Genomic DNA, 16,570 nt, shown 5'->3' with positions numbered 1-16,570 from the left:
GCAGATCCAACAAAGAAAAATTACTTTCATTTTTCGGATTTTTTGTTTCTTTTAAATGCAAAAGGCAACATTGGAATCAATTTGTTTCTCTTCTTCAACTAACTGTCAAAAGATGTTCCATTCACAGTCAATGAACTTCACCAAAAATCTCCGTCTCTGATACCCCGTTCCCAGGTTTGAGACGGTGGAAATTTATCTTTCTTTACTCTCTCTCCTGCAGGCTTGAACAATCAAATTTCCCCTCTTTACTCCTGCTTCCAAGAGGGGTTTAGATGATCAAAACAGGAGGAATTTAAAACCTTTATGTGCAACTTTCTGGACTTTGGCTTGCACGATTTTTGCTTCAGACTATTTACAAAAGCGGAAGGCAGACTTCCTGTTTAGAACCTTCCTGCTGAGTGCCAAATTAAAATGTTTCTTAGCCCAATTTTCCGTTCTACTCACGGGTACTTGTTTAGAGTCCAATTGTCTCCAGGAAAAAGTCAGCGCTCTCCGGCAATGGCTGTGCGGCTTCACTCCGTAAAAATAGCGGTCGATTCAAAACACCGTGCCGCTCACCCCATGTCGCTTCAGATCCCCAAAAAAGGGGTTTCCTTGCGTGTAGGGGGGGGTCACTCCTGGTGTCAGCCGAATCCCACGCTCCCAGGCTTCCTCCGCCTGGGATTTTTAAAGGGTCTCCGCCTTCGCCGCGGCGGCAAGACCTAATTTTCGCGGAGCAGGTTCCTCTGGATCAGAGGAATTCCGCCATTGCTGATGGCGCTAACCCGGAAGTCCCCCTGCCATTGCTCTTGATAAGCACCTGGAATCGAATTTAATTCTGACAGCATTCTGCACAGCTTTCCCTATACACCCTTTAATCTTGAGGACGAAACAAGCATCTCAAAAGGTATGCATTCTCTCAAAGGGTCATGTTCCCTTATTAACACATTAGCCATATGTTGTATCTGGAAAAAATGAAACCCTGGTCATTGATCTCAACCCAAATAGAGAGTTTTCCCATACGGGTTAGACCCCTGAAGATAGTGTTTGGGCGTTGGGGTTGGGAAAGAGATTATGTCCCCAAAATGCACAAAAACACAGTTTCCAAATTGGGATATCCACGGTTTTTTCAGGACGGTTGATGGGTTTGCTGTTGCAAGTCATTCTTCTCAGACTTGCCTTTGGCTTACAGAATTCCCCCGGGGAACTTTGGGTTACGATCTTTGCAGGGTTATTTTAAAATGAAAGTTGAGAGGCTCTTAACGTTGGCCCAGGCCAACCTCCCATATGTCTGTAACGCCGGGGGAGACAACGTGAAACAGACACCATGCTGGATATTGTCCAGCCCCTAAGTGCACGACAGTGGGAGCTGATAAGAAATGTCAGATCGCAAAGTGCTCGGCTGCACTTAAAACGTTTTAAAGCAATATGTTTAGCATCATCCAGACGGAAAGCATCTACTGGTCTGATCCAAACATTCTCCAGCAATAATTTTGGGCTTGGATGTGGGGGAAGGCCTGGTGGCAACACCAGACAGGATTGATAGGCCTTGATGTCTGACATGGTTGGGCAGATATCAAGGCCCACCCATCTTGGAAGGCCCACCAAGACTGATGCCAGCCTTCCTTTTTATTCCCCCTCTTCCCCCCCCCTCTCTCTTTAAGATCTAGCATATGATAGAAAAGCACCAAGTGATGTAGCATTTTGGAAAAGAAGCCTGAAAACTCATTTCATTGCTTATTACATTTTATTAAATTTCCAAAAAATCACATATACGTACACTCCAAAACCTAGGTTTTTCTTTGCCCCTCTCCTTCCCCCACTTCCCACCCCATTTTCCATGGTGTTTTAATTTCTCCCCCTTGTGGCACTCTGTATTCTCTCATTTATATAATAACTACCATACAATAATCTCTCGTTCCTTCTGTTGCTCATAGTTCAAATCCTGCTTGCGAATTCACCATGCCATAAAATTTTCTGGAAAAGGCTTCCATTCTTCCACAAAACAATCCTCATTCAGCCTGAAAAATCATTTTGATGTGCTCTTCTTCCAGAAAGAAACTTGCCATAGCTTAATAGGTATAATCTTGCTTTTAAAGGACATGACGTCACCTTTGGCAATAAGGCCAAAAGTGAAACAGGCAAATCACCAAATCGGGTCCTCCCTTAAAGAGGGCATGTATTGCAGTGAGACCTGGACAACCAACACCCTGTGTTGTGGGTGGGTACCATTGGTTAGCCACAACACCGGATTGGTAGGTCCCTTGAAGCTGGGTACAATCTGGCCAATGGGACACAGTCTAAACGCTTCAAGGGACCTATTTATGCCCATACATGTGACCCAGAGCTTCCTCTTTTGGTGTGTGCATTCAGAACACCTGCCCACCTCTCCCTACTTTTAGGGCTTGTTGCTCTTGACCTTGCTATGCCATCGTGTGTCGTCTGTCATTGGGATAGGGGCACGGCAGGAATTTCCTCCAGCTGTGTGTTAGTGGCCAAAGACAAAAAGGATTTAGGACAGTGGTTTTCAACCAGCGTACCGTGGCACCCTGGGGTGCCTTGAATAATGGTCAAGGGTGCTGTGGGCAACACCGGCCTCTGTCCCTCTTTCTTCCCTCCCTCCTCTGATGCCTTCTTGCGTCTCTGCCTCCCAAGGGCTTGCACAGCTGTTTGTTGCAGCAGCCCTGGCTACAAGCTCCCTAGGTGGATGGTGCCTCTGGGGCTGACCAGGGGGTGCTGGTTGCCAGGAGCTGAGGCGACCATGGAGTAAGCAAGCAAGTAGGCGAGGGAGCCCAGCCACCCAGTCCATCAGCCCTTGCTGCTCAGAATGGAGAATAAAACAAAGAACAGGATGGTGCTACTGCAATCAACACAAGATGAGAATGCACAGACAATCCCAGGTCCTTGTGGGGCAGTGTGAGGAGGCACCTCTGGTTGGGATGGGGGGTGCTCAGAGACCAGGGACGACAGCAGCAGCTGCCCGGAGGACTCCCAAGGAGAGGGGAGAAGAGAGGAGGCTGAGGGAAGACTCCACAAGGCAGGGAGTTCGAAAAGGGGTGAGAGGCTGCCATCTCTGCAGGCAAGGGGTGACATAACTGGGCTTCTGAGCCCCACAGGGGTGTCGGGGAAAGAATGTAGTTGGACAAGGGAGCCGTGGACTCGAAAAGGTTGAAAACCTCTAGTGTTGGATTTCCATTTTTGAATAATGTACAGGCAGCGACCATTTTAGGTGCATCCAATTGATGTGTGATCGCCGACGTTGAGGCGTAATGGGGTGGGGTGGGGCAGAGTGCTTATGCATGCTCTGCCGACATGTATGGGGGCTAGGAATGGACCCCCTCCCCCTGTGAAATGGTCACTGCCTGTAGTCTGGGGAGAAATCCTTTTCAGGCTCTTAGCTGTGACAAGGATGAAGAAAGTTGTCAAAGAGCCCCATGTGGGCTGCAACAAGGAGAAAAAGAGCATGGCCGATGTGTTCTTAGATCCAATCCTGCCATACCCATGGGAGGAGCAAGAGACCCTCTTGAAATGTGAATGCTCTGAGCTCTTTCCATCCAGACTCAGTTTGTGTATGTGTGTAAATAAACCATATATCATAAAGACACCACAATCTCTGCTGTGCCTCATTTCCAAAGGAAACACAGAACTTGGACCCCTGATATCTTGCACTGCTCAGAAATTAGGGTGGGTGCAACATTATGTAAGTGAATTGCAGGTTCATGTTTTAACTTAGCATTATATTCAAACCTAGCCTTTTACTCATACCGTCCTGTGTCTGGACACTTGTGGTTACTTGGAGAAAAGGTGCTTTTCACACACCTATTGCAATTATCTTTACCTTTTATTTACCTTTATTACTGAAAGGATTCCTAGCCCACCTTTTCTTACCACCAACATCCAAGTAGGTTGCAATATATCAACGATGCACCATGCCAAAAATGACAAAGCAGCAGAGCAGTAAAGCAACGTCAGTTTTCAAACAAATGCAAAGCACAAAGAGAAAATTGAAATAAGGCTCGGAGAGAACCACTTGCAGACATCCAAACATGGAATAAACTCTGCTTGAGACTCAGGAGAGCTGTACAGACACAGCCCAATAATGGCATCTGCCAGTAAAGACACCTACCCAGACCTTCCTCCGTCAACACTGCACTTGTTGGAGGGCAGTAGATGTAAAAATGTGCTTCTAGACCTTTCCAAACTTTTCATGTTGGTGACACACTTTATAGACATGCATCATTTCTCAAAGCAGTAATTCAATTTTACTCGCAAACTGGGGGTTAAACTAACTCCTTTCCAGCCCCAGGAGGAGTGTGGGGAGTGTTCGGGCAACACACTGCAGCCAACACACAAACGTGTTGTTGCAACACACTGTTTGGAAAGCTCTGTTTTAAACTATGGGCTATGGGAGCTCTACAGCAGGGATGGGAATCCCTTCAGCGCAGCCCACTGGGGGCCACATGCCTTTGGTAGGCAGAGCCAGAGGCAACTGAACTAGCAAATGTAAAGTTCTCCTTTGCATAGGAGACTAATTTGTGCACACACACTCAGCCGTCCATCTCTGTCTTCCAAACAGGCAAGTTGGAAGAATCATTGGAGCACAACGACACATTCCAGGCAGCCCAAAGTGCTCAAGGTGGGTGAAAGGGGCAGGGAGGTGTCCCAGAAAGACTCTCAAGGACCAGACAGACAAGACCGGAGAGTGGCCTTTGGCCCTTGTTCTACAGCATCTGCAGGTGGCCCCAATAATAGCTGCAAGCAAGCAGCAAAGCGGAATAGCTCAAAGTGGACTCTCCAATCTCAGCATCAACTGGGGAATCAGGCAAGGAGCTTCACCAGCAGCAGTGCGTTAAGGACTGGGAGGAGGAATCCGAGCGATCCAGGGTTGGCACTGGCCACCCCATCTGTGCATTTAGTTGAGCTGCCTGGTTGGATCATGCCCAAAGGCAATGGGTCGCCCATTTCCATTGCTTTGCAGGCAAGCTCATTTGCACAGCCCTTGAAGATGGTGGTGGTTATGGTTTGTCCTTCTGCAGAGAGAATTGAAAGAGATGACAGTCAATGTCAGGAGAGTGGCAATGCCCAGTGAGTTCCTTTTCCTCCTCTTCCATTTGTGTAGTGGGCACTCAGTGGCTGGCTAACCCGGGCAGGAGCCAAATTCTACAAGTGGGATGCTGGGGAAGGGGAAGGGAAGTGAGGGCACTTGGGGAACTTCAATTGGCCTGCCCTTGCATGAAGCAGAGAAGGGTAGTGCTCCCTTTCTTTCTTTCTTTCTTTCTTTCTTTCTTTCTTTCTTTCTACACAGTTAAATGAGGGAGTGGAGGGGAGAACACAAGGGAGAGGGAGGAATCACTAAAAATTGCAAAATGCATTTCAAATCACTATATTAGCAATGCATCAAACATGGCTGGATCAGTGCTTTAGGCAAAGCCTGAAGGAAGCAATGACTTTTAAGCCACCTGTCATCGATGCTTTAGTTGAGATTTCTGCATTGCAAGGGGTTAGACTAGATGAGCTTTGGGGTCTATATTTCTGTGATTCTAAGCAGACGCCAGAACGTGCTTGCCTGATGTACACTGGGAGCACATTTCAAAGGGCGGATGCCACCACATCAAAGGCTCTGGTCTGAAACCAGACTGCAATTGGTCTAGGGCAGTGGTTCCCAACCTTTTTTTTTTTTTTTTTGCCATGCCCCACCTAAGCATCTTTAAAATCCTGATGCCCACCCCCTGTGACATATAATTTTTATTATTCAAAAAGTGAAGGAAGCCTAAAAGGCCTTTCACTGTTAATAAATCCTTTTCAAATTGCCCCCCCCCCTAAAAATCAAATTGCCCCCCTGTGCGGTGTGTGCCCCATGTTGGGAACCACAGGTCTAGATGATTTACTGTCTTCAAATAATGTCTATGATTGTCATCCTACCACCTCCTTGATTACCTTCTCTAGAGAACACCCTAGGTGTGGGTCAGGCCATTCTGCCACAAGATTCACACAAACCACATCCCTCCAACACCCCCTCATACGAATATGTGATTTATAGTTACTTTCATTTGTGGTTCCAGATATCTCAAAGCATTTGGTCTCATCTCCAGCACATTTAATGGGTTTGCACTCAGTTCCATCAGGTAGGCAAACTGAGCATTCCTTTCCATTCAGTGTGGTGTTTCTCCTTGGCTCTGAAAGAAAGCTGAGACAATCAGACTTGGGATGCAAGAAGAACAGCGTGGCCAAAGGGACTGGGAAGAAGACTGCAAATATCAGGCCACTTTTTAAGTGCCTCCCATTCTGCCAAGTGCCTCATATGGCATGTTTGATAGGACAGCAGAGTATTTGTTGCCATCTTTGGCTTCAGACATGGGGAACCATCTTACCAGAAATGTCAGCCCCTTTCTAGGTGGCTCCTATTTTCACAGATGTTGGCGAAATATATAGAGAGTTCACCAAAGAAATCCTGATACAGGCTTTAAGTGAAAAATTAGGACTATAGTAATACAGTGGTACCTTGGGTTAAGAACTTAATTTGTTCTGGAGGTCCATTCTTAACCCAAAACTGTTCTTAACCTAAAGTACCACTTTAGCTAATGGGGCCTCCCACCACCACTGCACGATTTCTGTTCTCACCCTGAAGCAAAGTTCTTAACCCAAGGTACTATTTCTGGGTTAGTGGAGTCTGTAATCTGAAGGGTGTGTAACCTGAAGGGTCTGTAACCCGAGGTACCACTGTACAAACATATAGAGAGCTAGCCTCCTAAAAATCAGAAAGAGATTACACTTTGATGCTGCCGGACATCGTCTTGTCCACACACCAGAGGCAAATTTAGGTGAGCATAACCACTTCAGTTGCAGTGGATGCATAACAATAATTATGACGTACTTTAGAATGGAAGGAAAGAATGGGGGGCACCAATTTTGGTAGCACACAGGGCACCACTGAAATTTGGGACCCCAAGATCTGCCGTTGTACACACCCAACTTATTGTTCTTGGCATCCATCTGTCACGAGAGGCAACGGAGTACCCTTCCAGGGTGAAGTCAAACCACTGTATTAGCAGCCCCAAAGTGACCTCTCCAGCGCATCAACCTAGGCAGTGTGCATAGAGGTCCTGGGCTTCCCAGATGACTGGACCCACCCCCCTCTTGGCCTCGCTGATGTGGTCCAAAGCAGAGCAGAGCAATACATTTGGCACCAGCTTGACTGCAGGATACTTTGACTCCAATACTTTGGCCACCTCATGAGAAGAGAAGACTCCCTGGAAAAGACCCTGATGTTGGGAAAGATTGAGGCCAAAAGGAGAAGGGGATGACAGAGGACGAGATGGTTGGGCAGTGTTCTCGAAGCTACCAGCATGAGTTTGACCAAACTGTGGGAGGCAGTGGAGGACAGGAGTTCCTGGCATGCCCTGGTCCAGCTGTTCGACAGTGGAATTTGCTGCCAAGGAGTGTGGTGGAGTCTCCTTCTTTGGAGGTCTTTAAGCAGAGGCTTGACAACCATATGTCAGGAGTGCTCTGATGGTGTTTCCTGCTTGGCAGGGGGTTGGACTCGATGGCCCTTGTGGTCTCTTCCAACTCTATGATTCTATGATTGTATGATTCTATGGCGTCACAAAGAGTTGGACACGACTAAATGACTAAACGACTAAACGACTAAACAACAACAACAATGACTGCAGGAGTTGCTAGAAGGTACAAGGTACCATCCAACCATCTTAGGGACTCCACTCTGGATTTGTGTAGGATTTACCCCTTAGCCTCTTCTTCCCTGAAGATATCCCACAAGGCAGTGGAGGTTTAGGTTCAGAGTTTTCCTTCTCCTAGAGGAGCTGCCTTCTCAGGTTGAGCAGCCCCATCTGCCCCCACTTCCTCTACAGCACATGCAGAATCCACCTTCTTGACCATTGGACCCACAATTGCTCTCATCTACTCAATCCACTGGGCCCTGTCTTGCAAGTCCGTAATTCAGCAATGGTTTGAGACCCATCACCTACCCTCATTTGATTTAGCCAACCAGTTGAAGCTGATTCCTGGGGTGTGGCCAGTGTTAGAGCTGAGTGCAGAGTGGGAACCAAAGGTGGAGAAACTACTGCAGAAGAAGCATTCCACGCTTCCCAGTGCATTTCCCAATCACTTTGCAAGAGTGCCAAATTATCGTATTTACTCGGGTCTAATGCACCATCACATCTAACATGCACCTCAATCTTCAGAACCTTGAAACCAAAAAAAGTATTTGCTGGCAAATGTAAATGTGCCATCAAATCTAATGCGCACCTTAATTTTCACAACGTAATTTGGCCAAAAAAGGTGAGCATTATATTTGAGTAAAATACAGTATATTTAAGAAACGGCTCCCAACTGAAGCAGGAATTTGGCAACAAGTATATGGGAAATTCCAGGCTACTGCTATTTTGGGGTGGGATTCAATCTGAGGTTGCACAGCTAAAGCTGATTTAATTGGGAAATGCACTGGGAAGTGCATCACCAGGCAAATTTGCCCACCAGGCAAATCAGAATGAAAGCGCAATAAATAGCCAATGTATTCTCCTTAAACTGGACAAGATCAGGATGACTGCTCAGTAAGTAGACTGCAACAAGAGAGCGGTGAAAAGGATGAGGAAAGGACAAGACAAGCAGTGACCTACTAAGGGGTCTTGTTGTATTGCATGCATCTCCCCCACAGCAACGAGACTCGGCTATTGATGTTCCCGATGAGCCCATGTTGACGATGAGGGGGCCTTGGTTGCACAGTTCAGATGAGAAGCAACTCTTCGTAAAAGCAATTTGTCCTGGAGGGATTGAAAGAAAGTTATTTTAAACAGAAAAGATAGCTTTAGCTTCAATGTGGGTAGCAGGGGCATCATCTAAGCTGAGGCCCCTCCAAAATTTAGGAGGAGGCCAGGCCCATCAATATTCTGCACCCTGGTGGGCTCCACCAGACCTTACCGAGGTCACAACAGGCCCTGTTGGGCCTCCCTGCAGTCATGGCAGGTCCCGTTGGGCTTTCCCATGGCTGCAACAGGCCTTGTCGGGCCTCCCCATGGCTGTGGTGGGTGCCATTGGGCCTCCTTCCAGTGTGTGACGTCACACATGCATACAGGGCCCAGCACGAGTGATGGACAGCTGCTGACCAGACACCTCAGCATCTTTTGCCATCATAGCATATGATTTCAAGGCTGACCGCTGGCGTATCTTGCACCATTTTCACGATTCCATATTTATTAAATCCCTAGCCCACCTTTCTCCTGAAAGGAATCCAGGTTGGGAAACAAACAAACAAAACCCCAAAACAAAACAGCAAAGCAGTACACTTAACAAATAAAATGACTGGAACGCATTCAGGAATCGTCATTAATGATTTCTCAGCTAATGATTTCAATGGAATAACATATTTCAGCCATTAAACGAATGCCTAGGTCAGGGGTTGGCAAGGTTTACCTCGCCTGAGCCAGTTCACTCCAGTGGAGATCCCTCCGTGGGCCGGATTGCGCGTGGCAGTGCACGCGACTGCGATTTCTGGTGTCTGCATCTGCGTAGACACAATTTCTGGCATCAGTGCCTGTGCAGATGCAATTTTGGAAGCAAGTCCCTGCACCGCGCTGTACCAGTTTAGTGCAGCTCGCAGGGACTCACTGAGCAGGCAGCTCGGTTCGGGGGCAGCTCGTGGGCCAGTTAAACCACCCCCTTGGGCCGCTTGTGGCCTATGGGCCTTAGTTTGCCTACCCTTGGCCTAGGTGGACATTAACTTCCTACGGGATGTTAATAATGTGAGAAACAGATGCCACCTCAGCAGGGAGGGCAATCCACCACCACTAAGAGAGGCTGGTTTTGGGTTCGAATCCCCGCGACGGGGTGAGCTCCCGTTACTCGGTCCCTGCTCTTGCCAACCTAGCAGTTCGAAAGCAAGTCAAAGTGCAAGTAGATAAATAGGTACCGCTCCCACGGTAAGGTAAACGTGCACTGCTCTGGTTCGCCAGAAGCAGTTTAGTCATGCTGGCCACATGACCCGGAAGCTGTATGTCGGCTCCCTCAGCCAGTAAAGCGAGATGAGCGCCGCAACCCCAGAGTCGGTCACGACTGGACCTAATGCACTGCTCTGGTTCACCAGAAGCAGTTTAGTCATGCTGGCCACATGACCCGGAAGCTGTATGTCGGCTCCCTCAGCCAGTAAAGCGAGATGAGCGCCGCAACCCCAGAGTCGGTCACAACTGGACCTAATGGTCAGGGGTCCCTTTACCTTTACTGAATGTGTACTAGATACATAGCGGCACTTTGCCCCACTCTCATCCTCATCCTTTTACCATTTTTCTCAATCCACTTCAAGTCAAGGAAACAGCCTTTGTTTCCTTTCTTACTGGTCCACGCAAACTCATTTGAGGACAGAATGTAGGGTAACTTTTTAGATTTGGAAACTCCAGGGAATTTAACCCCAGCAGGCAGTGGCATAGTGTGGGGGCGGGGCTGTAGCCCCAGATGTAGTGCTTTTTTTCTGGGAGTACGCAGGGGTACGCATACGCCTAAGTACTTTTGTCCATTTACTGTATTTATTTTTCCTGATTTTGGTAATTTCCTTGAGTCAAAATGAGAGGATCCCTAAAGAAAAAAAGCACTGCCCAGGTGCAAATTTCTGAGGGGGCACAACCAGATGTGCCCACAACAGGCTCCGTCATTGAGGCCAGAGCTGTGGGGAGGCAAGTTGCACCCAGGCAAAGCCTTTGAGGCCGAGGCCGAGGCCAAGGTGATGCCCCCTTTTCCTCATGGCCAGCGAAGGGACATCTGCACGTGAACCACCCCTGGGCCAGCCTTCTGCTGGCAAGAGGAAGACAGGAATGCACTGAAGGAACCACTTGCATTGCCCAAAGATAGGCAGTCAAGGCAACACAGTGGAGCTCCTGGTTCTGTGTTTCTCTGCCTTATCTCTGCTCCCAGGTTGGGGCTAGTTTGCTAGGAAAGATTCCCTTGATTAGATGCTGCCCAGCGAAGGGGCTGACCACCAGGGGAGGGCGCAACACTTGACCTGCCCCGGGCGCTAGCAACCCATGGTACACCCTTGATAGCAGGGGCCTCAGCTGAGCCAGACTCCTCCTCTGCACACCATCAATGAACCAACCACACTCCGGCAAGAGGAAATTAGGTATTTCTTGAACTCTTCTGGCAGCCTTCGGTCGTTTCCATTTACCCTTGAGAGTCAGGTTAACGCTTGTCACGGAAACACTGCATGTGTCTTGATTCTGGGAGCATGGCTTTTTACGTCCAGTGCAATTATTTCCAAAGATGGAACATTCCTCACATTCCAGAGCTACTCCTAAAAGCACATAAAACAAGAAATGTCAACATTGTTAAATTCTCTTTTCTCTCCTCCTCCTTTTTCCTTTCCCAAGATTAAAAACTCAGCTTGCCACTGAATTTCACTAAATGAGATGTAAAACTCTGGGCAAGTCCCTTTAGGAAAAGCCATTAGTCACACTGGGCCAGTGGGAATGAGGTTTCTGAGCCCAAGCAGGGGATGGGGAATCTGGTACCATCTCATACCCTTCAACATTTCTCCGATTAAATTAGGGCTATCTTATTTAATGATTATGATGATGATGATAATGATGTTATTTATACCCCACTCATCTGACTGAGTTGCCCCAGACACTCTGGGCGGCTTCCAGCATAAATGAAAACATAAAAGGTAAAGGTAAAGGTACCCCTGCCCGTACGGGCCATTCTTGACAGACTCTGGGGTTGTGCGCCCATCTCACTTAAGAGGCCAGGGGCCAGCGCTGTCCGGAGACACTTCCGGGTCACGTGGCCAGCGTGACATCGCTGCTCTGGCGAGCCAGAGCCGCACACGGAAACGCCGTTTACCTTCCCGCTGGTAAGCGGTCCCTATTTATCTACTTGCACCCGGAGGTGCTTTCGAACTGCTAGGTTGGCAGGCGCTGGGACCGAGCAGCGGGAGCGCACCCCGCCGCAGGGATTCGAACCGCCGACCTTTCGATCGGCAAGCCCTAGGCGCTGAGGCTTTAACCCACAGCGCCACCTGCGTCCCTACAAAATGAAATGAAAATGAAAACATAACAAAACATTAAACATTAAAAAAAAAAAAAACCTTCCCTATACAGGATAGCCTTCAGAAGTCTTCTAAGAGTTGTATAGTCACTTATCTCCTTGCCTCAGGGGTCCCATAACTCCATACCCTCCAACATTTCTCTGATGAAAATAGTTAAAGCTATGGTTTTCCCAGTAGTGATGTATGGAAGTGAGAGCTGGACCATAAAGAAGGCTGATCGCCGAAGAATTGATGCTTTTGAATTATGGTGCTGGAGGAGACTCTTGAGAGTCCCATGGACTGCAAGAAGATCAAACCGCTCCATTCTGAAGGAAATCAGCCCTGAGTGCTCACTGGAAGGACAGATTGTGAAGCTGAGGCTCCAGTACTTTGGCCACCTCATGAGAAGAGAAGACTCCCTGGAGAAGACCCTGATGTTGGGAAAGATGGAGGGCACAAGGAGAAGGGGGCGACAGAGGACGAGATGGTTGGATAGTGTTTTCGAGGTTACCAGCATGAGTCTGACCAAGCTGCGGGGGGCAGTGGAGGACAGGAGTGCCTGGCGTTCTCTGGTCCATGGGGTCACGAAGAGTCGGACACGACTAAATGACTAAACAACAACAACAAAGGAAAAGTGGGACCCTCCAGGATCAAATAAAAAACTGGGGTGGATTCTGTAAACCTGGGACTGTCCCTGGGAAATAGGGACACTTGGGGGGTCTGGGTGCAGTGTCAGGGTTTTAGAGGAAAGTTTTCTCAAAATGAGAAATGTGTTAGAATGGGAAGGGACAGATTCTTCCTTCCCTATTTGAAATCCAACATCATTCTCCTGCCCCTGCCACCTCCTGGATGACTGTAGCATCATCAGCCCTCGGGGAAACCAGCTTGCCTCAGGGCTTGTGTGGGAGACATTCCAGAGGCACCTCTTCACTATTGATTTGAGTTTCTACTGAAATGAGGCTGCATTTTAATGTTGTGCTTAATCTTGTTTTTAAGTTGTATTTTAATCAATTGTTTTTACCTGGTGTTAGCCGCCCGGTCTTGGCTGGGGAGAGGGGGGTTATAAATCATCATCATCATCATCATCATCATCATCATCATCATCATCATCTGTGACTACCGGGAAGGTTGGAGTCATCCTGGATAAAACATGAAGGAGAAAGGAGAAAACGCAGGCTACCAAGTGGTCAAATGCTGAGATCTGACGACACATGGAAGGTAGCTGCTCTCACAATACCACTGTTGTCTTTGAAACATCTTATCTGGGAAGTAGGGCTCATGGAATCTGCAAAGTGGTGGGCAAGGTACCCGGTATGTTTCTCTGGTTGCCACCTAGCGGTCATAAGGCATAAGAGGTTCCTGAGAAAAGTTGGACATGAGCCTGTTCAAGGCGTGAGTTCTTAGGAGTGGTTCCAAGATGGCTGAGAGACTGAAAGCTGTAGAACGGAAGCTAAGAAATGGGACCAGTAACTGTTTCATCAAGGCTGCATAAATTATACTGAGACCAGTTCCAATTTTGCGGGGGATTTTTTTTGCTTGTTTGTTTTTTGGCTTACCTGTTTAGGATCAGGCTTGGCTCTTTTACTCAAGGAAATGAACAGGCATGTGACTTCTCTGGAAACATGCATTTTTGTAACATTTGTTCATTTTCAGATACACTTGTTGAACAGGGAGCAGCAAACAGCAAACAAATCAGCCCAATACATTTTGACACCCGAGGCAAGCCACAACATTGTGTCCCCTCTCACCAGGAAATGGGGGAAATGGGGAATAAAGACCTATAATGGGAACAAGGGGGGAGGAGACCAGCAGTGCCTCCTATTCACCAAGAGGCCGCTGTAGAGGCAGAGGCAAGGCGGGGAAGGCAAATACAGCCATCAAAGAGCTGTCACATTTGTTGTGGCCACTGCGGAAGCACCAGCAACAGGAGCAATACATTCCTTGGAGGCTGAACCTGCTGCCCCTATAGATTTTGCCACCCAAGGCAGTTGCCTCACCTTGCCTCATGAGTGGACTGGCCCTGCCCCAGATCACACAAAGGCATCTGTCATGCCCACACCCCCTAAAATGGTGTATCCTTGGAGTTGGCCAACATTTCTTGTTTCCACTAGATGAAAGACAACTCTCATCCCCCCCCCCCTTTGGAGCTTCACTGAAAATGCCATACTGGTCCTCTCCAAACCTGCAAACATGCACATAGGAATAAATCCACAATCATCTGGAAAGCGTGCAGTAGGTGGCAGCTACCAATTTTAAAAGTCAGCAGTCTACCTCTGACTTTCATCTTTTTACAGTGACACCACCAATATGTTCCCTGTTTCAATATACAGTCGTACCTTGGAAGTCAAACAAAATCCATTCCGGAAATCCATTCGACTTCCAAAATATTCAGAAACCAAAACACGCCTTCTGATTGGCTGCAGGAACCTCCTGCAGCCAATTGGAAGCTGTGGGAAGCCCTGCCGGACATTCGGCTTCCAAAAATAGTTTGCAAACCAGGACACTTAATTCTGGGTTTTGCAGCGTTCGGGAGCCAAAATGTTTGAGAACTAAGCTGTTTGAAAACCAAGATACGACTATACTGTTGCAAGTACAGTGGTACCTCGGGTTAAGTACTTAATTCGTTCCAGAGGTCCATTCTTAACCTGAAGCTGTTCTTAACCTGAAGCACCACTTTAGCTAATGGGGCCTCCTGCTGCTGCCGTGCCGCTGGAGCACAATTTCTGTTCTCTTCCTGAAGCAAAGTTCTTAACCTGAGGTACTATTTCTGGGTTAGCAGAGTCTGTAACCTGAAGCATATGTAACCTGAAGTGTATGTAACCCAAGGTACCACTGTAATGAGTGGACTCAAGCAGAAGTCCTGTAGCCTCTTTGTTCCAACCCATGGGCCGGTTGAAGTGAACTCAAGGATGCAGGAAAATTCCCAGGCTACAAAGGCCTTGAATCAAAGATTTGCCCATGGCTTTGTAGACTCACCCAAGACTATGAAGGTGGCCAGGAGGCTGGCGGGAAGAGGGGTCGGCATCCTTCTGGTTTTCATCTAGGACTCAGAATCAGAGCTGGATCACAAGTCTTGAATGCAGCAAAGTCTCTGCCTCTCTGATGCAATCTTATCTTACGTGGAGGTGGCCAGCTGTTTTCTAGAAGATAACTGTCAAACATACCGGAAAATGGGTGGAGGCATGATTGAACTTCCTCTGTGGGGAAATGATGCCATCAAGGTGCTTGACTTGAGGGTTTTAGTTTCTTGATTTGTGGATTTAGTTTGTATACATTTTTCCCACAGAAAACTGCCCAAAGCAGCTCCCACCAAATGGCCACTCATCAAAATAAAAAACACTTGGAGGTATGATAATTTACCCAAAAAAGGGTGTTTGATTTTAAGCCAGTGTTGTTGTTTTTAAGTGCCTTGTGTTTTTTGTGCGTGCTAAAGAAGGCCCTCTTTCACCAAACCCTCTTATTCATTGTGGTAACAAGTTCTGTAGATAACTATGTACTGCACGAACAAGTCTTTTTTTATTATCTGTGGCAGACAGCAGGGACAGTTCTTTCTTCCTTTTTGCTATGTTGGCTCTAGGCTTGCCTAGCTCATGGATCTGGCTGTCGGGCTTATCTTTGAGACTGATCGAGCTTTGCAGCCAGCAGATCGAAAGCCACTGGAGTCCTGCCCACCACAATTTGAGGGCTTTCCGTTTTCTACTGTGATGAAGCAAAGGTGAACTGTTCCAGAAGCTCTGCAAATGCCATCTTGGCAGTCAAAACAACCCCACAATTAATTGGTAGTTATTGTAACCTTGAACTCATATGTTTATGTTCACTTGCTATAATACGGACTAATTGGCTTGCTTTGAGGCTATCGTTATCTGGGGGCTTGGGAAAGGTAAAGAAAGGGAACCATGTGCAAGATCTGGGTACAGTGGTACCTCAGGTTAAGTACATAATTCATTCCGGAGGTCCGTTCTTAACTTGAAACTGTTCTTAACCTGAAGCACCACTTTAGCTAATGGGGCCTCCTGCTGCTGCCGCGCTGCCGGAGCACGATTTCTGTTCTCATCCTGAAGCAAAGTTCTTAACCTGGGGTACTATTTCTGGATTAGCGGTGTCTGTAACCTGAAGCGTATGTAACCTGAAGCATATGTAACCCGAGGTACCACTGTATTTGCCACCTATGTCCCCATTTGGTCAAGTGAAGCAATGGGGAAACCCGGTCAAATTGGCTTATGCCGCTTTGCGTATAAATTGTTGTTGTTGTTGTTACCCCACCCATCTGGCTGGGTTTCCCCAGCCATTCTGGGTGGCTCCCAGCAGAATATTGAAAACACGGTAAAACATCAAACATGGAAAACTTCCCTAAACAGGACTGCCTTCAGGTGTCTTCTAAAAGTTGGATAGTTGACATCTGATGGGAGGGTGTTCCACAGGGTGGGTGCCACTACTGAGAAGGCCCTCTGCCTGGTTCCCTGTAACCTCACTTCTCACAGTGAGGGAACCACCAGAAGGCCCTGGGAGGTGGACCTCAGTGTCTGGTCTGAATGATGGGGGTGGAGACGCTCCTTCAGGTAT

The 16,570-nt window shown here is 47.7% G+C and overlaps 1 protein-coding gene across 1 annotated transcript; it reads right to left on the bottom strand.

The window, feature by feature from the left end:
- Window positions 1-1,830: 1,830 nt before the first annotated feature.
- Window positions 1,831-16,257, bottom strand: LOC307221664 (phospholipase A2 inhibitor gamma subunit B-like). Its single transcript, XM_079986400.1, has 5 exons — window positions 14,984-16,257; window positions 11,150-11,275; window positions 8,616-8,759; window positions 6,024-6,155; window positions 1,831-5,009 (listed from the first exon to the last, which is right to left on the bottom strand). The coding sequence occupies exons 1-5, from the start codon at window positions 15,045-15,047 to the stop codon at window positions 4,798-4,800; spliced, it is 678 nt and encodes a 225-aa protein (XP_079842526.1). The 5' UTR covers window positions 15,048-16,257; the 3' UTR covers window positions 1,831-4,797.
- Between the last annotated feature and the right edge of the window lie 313 nt (window positions 16,258-16,570).

Source organism: Podarcis cretensis, assembly GCF_951804945.1.
Source record: "Podarcis cretensis genome assembly, chromosome: 8".
Classification (NCBI taxonomy): domain Eukaryota; kingdom Metazoa; phylum Chordata; class Lepidosauria; order Squamata; family Lacertidae; genus Podarcis; species Podarcis cretensis.
The sequence above is the reverse complement of the archived record's forward strand: the minus strand, read 5'-3'. Positions and strand labels throughout refer to the sequence as shown.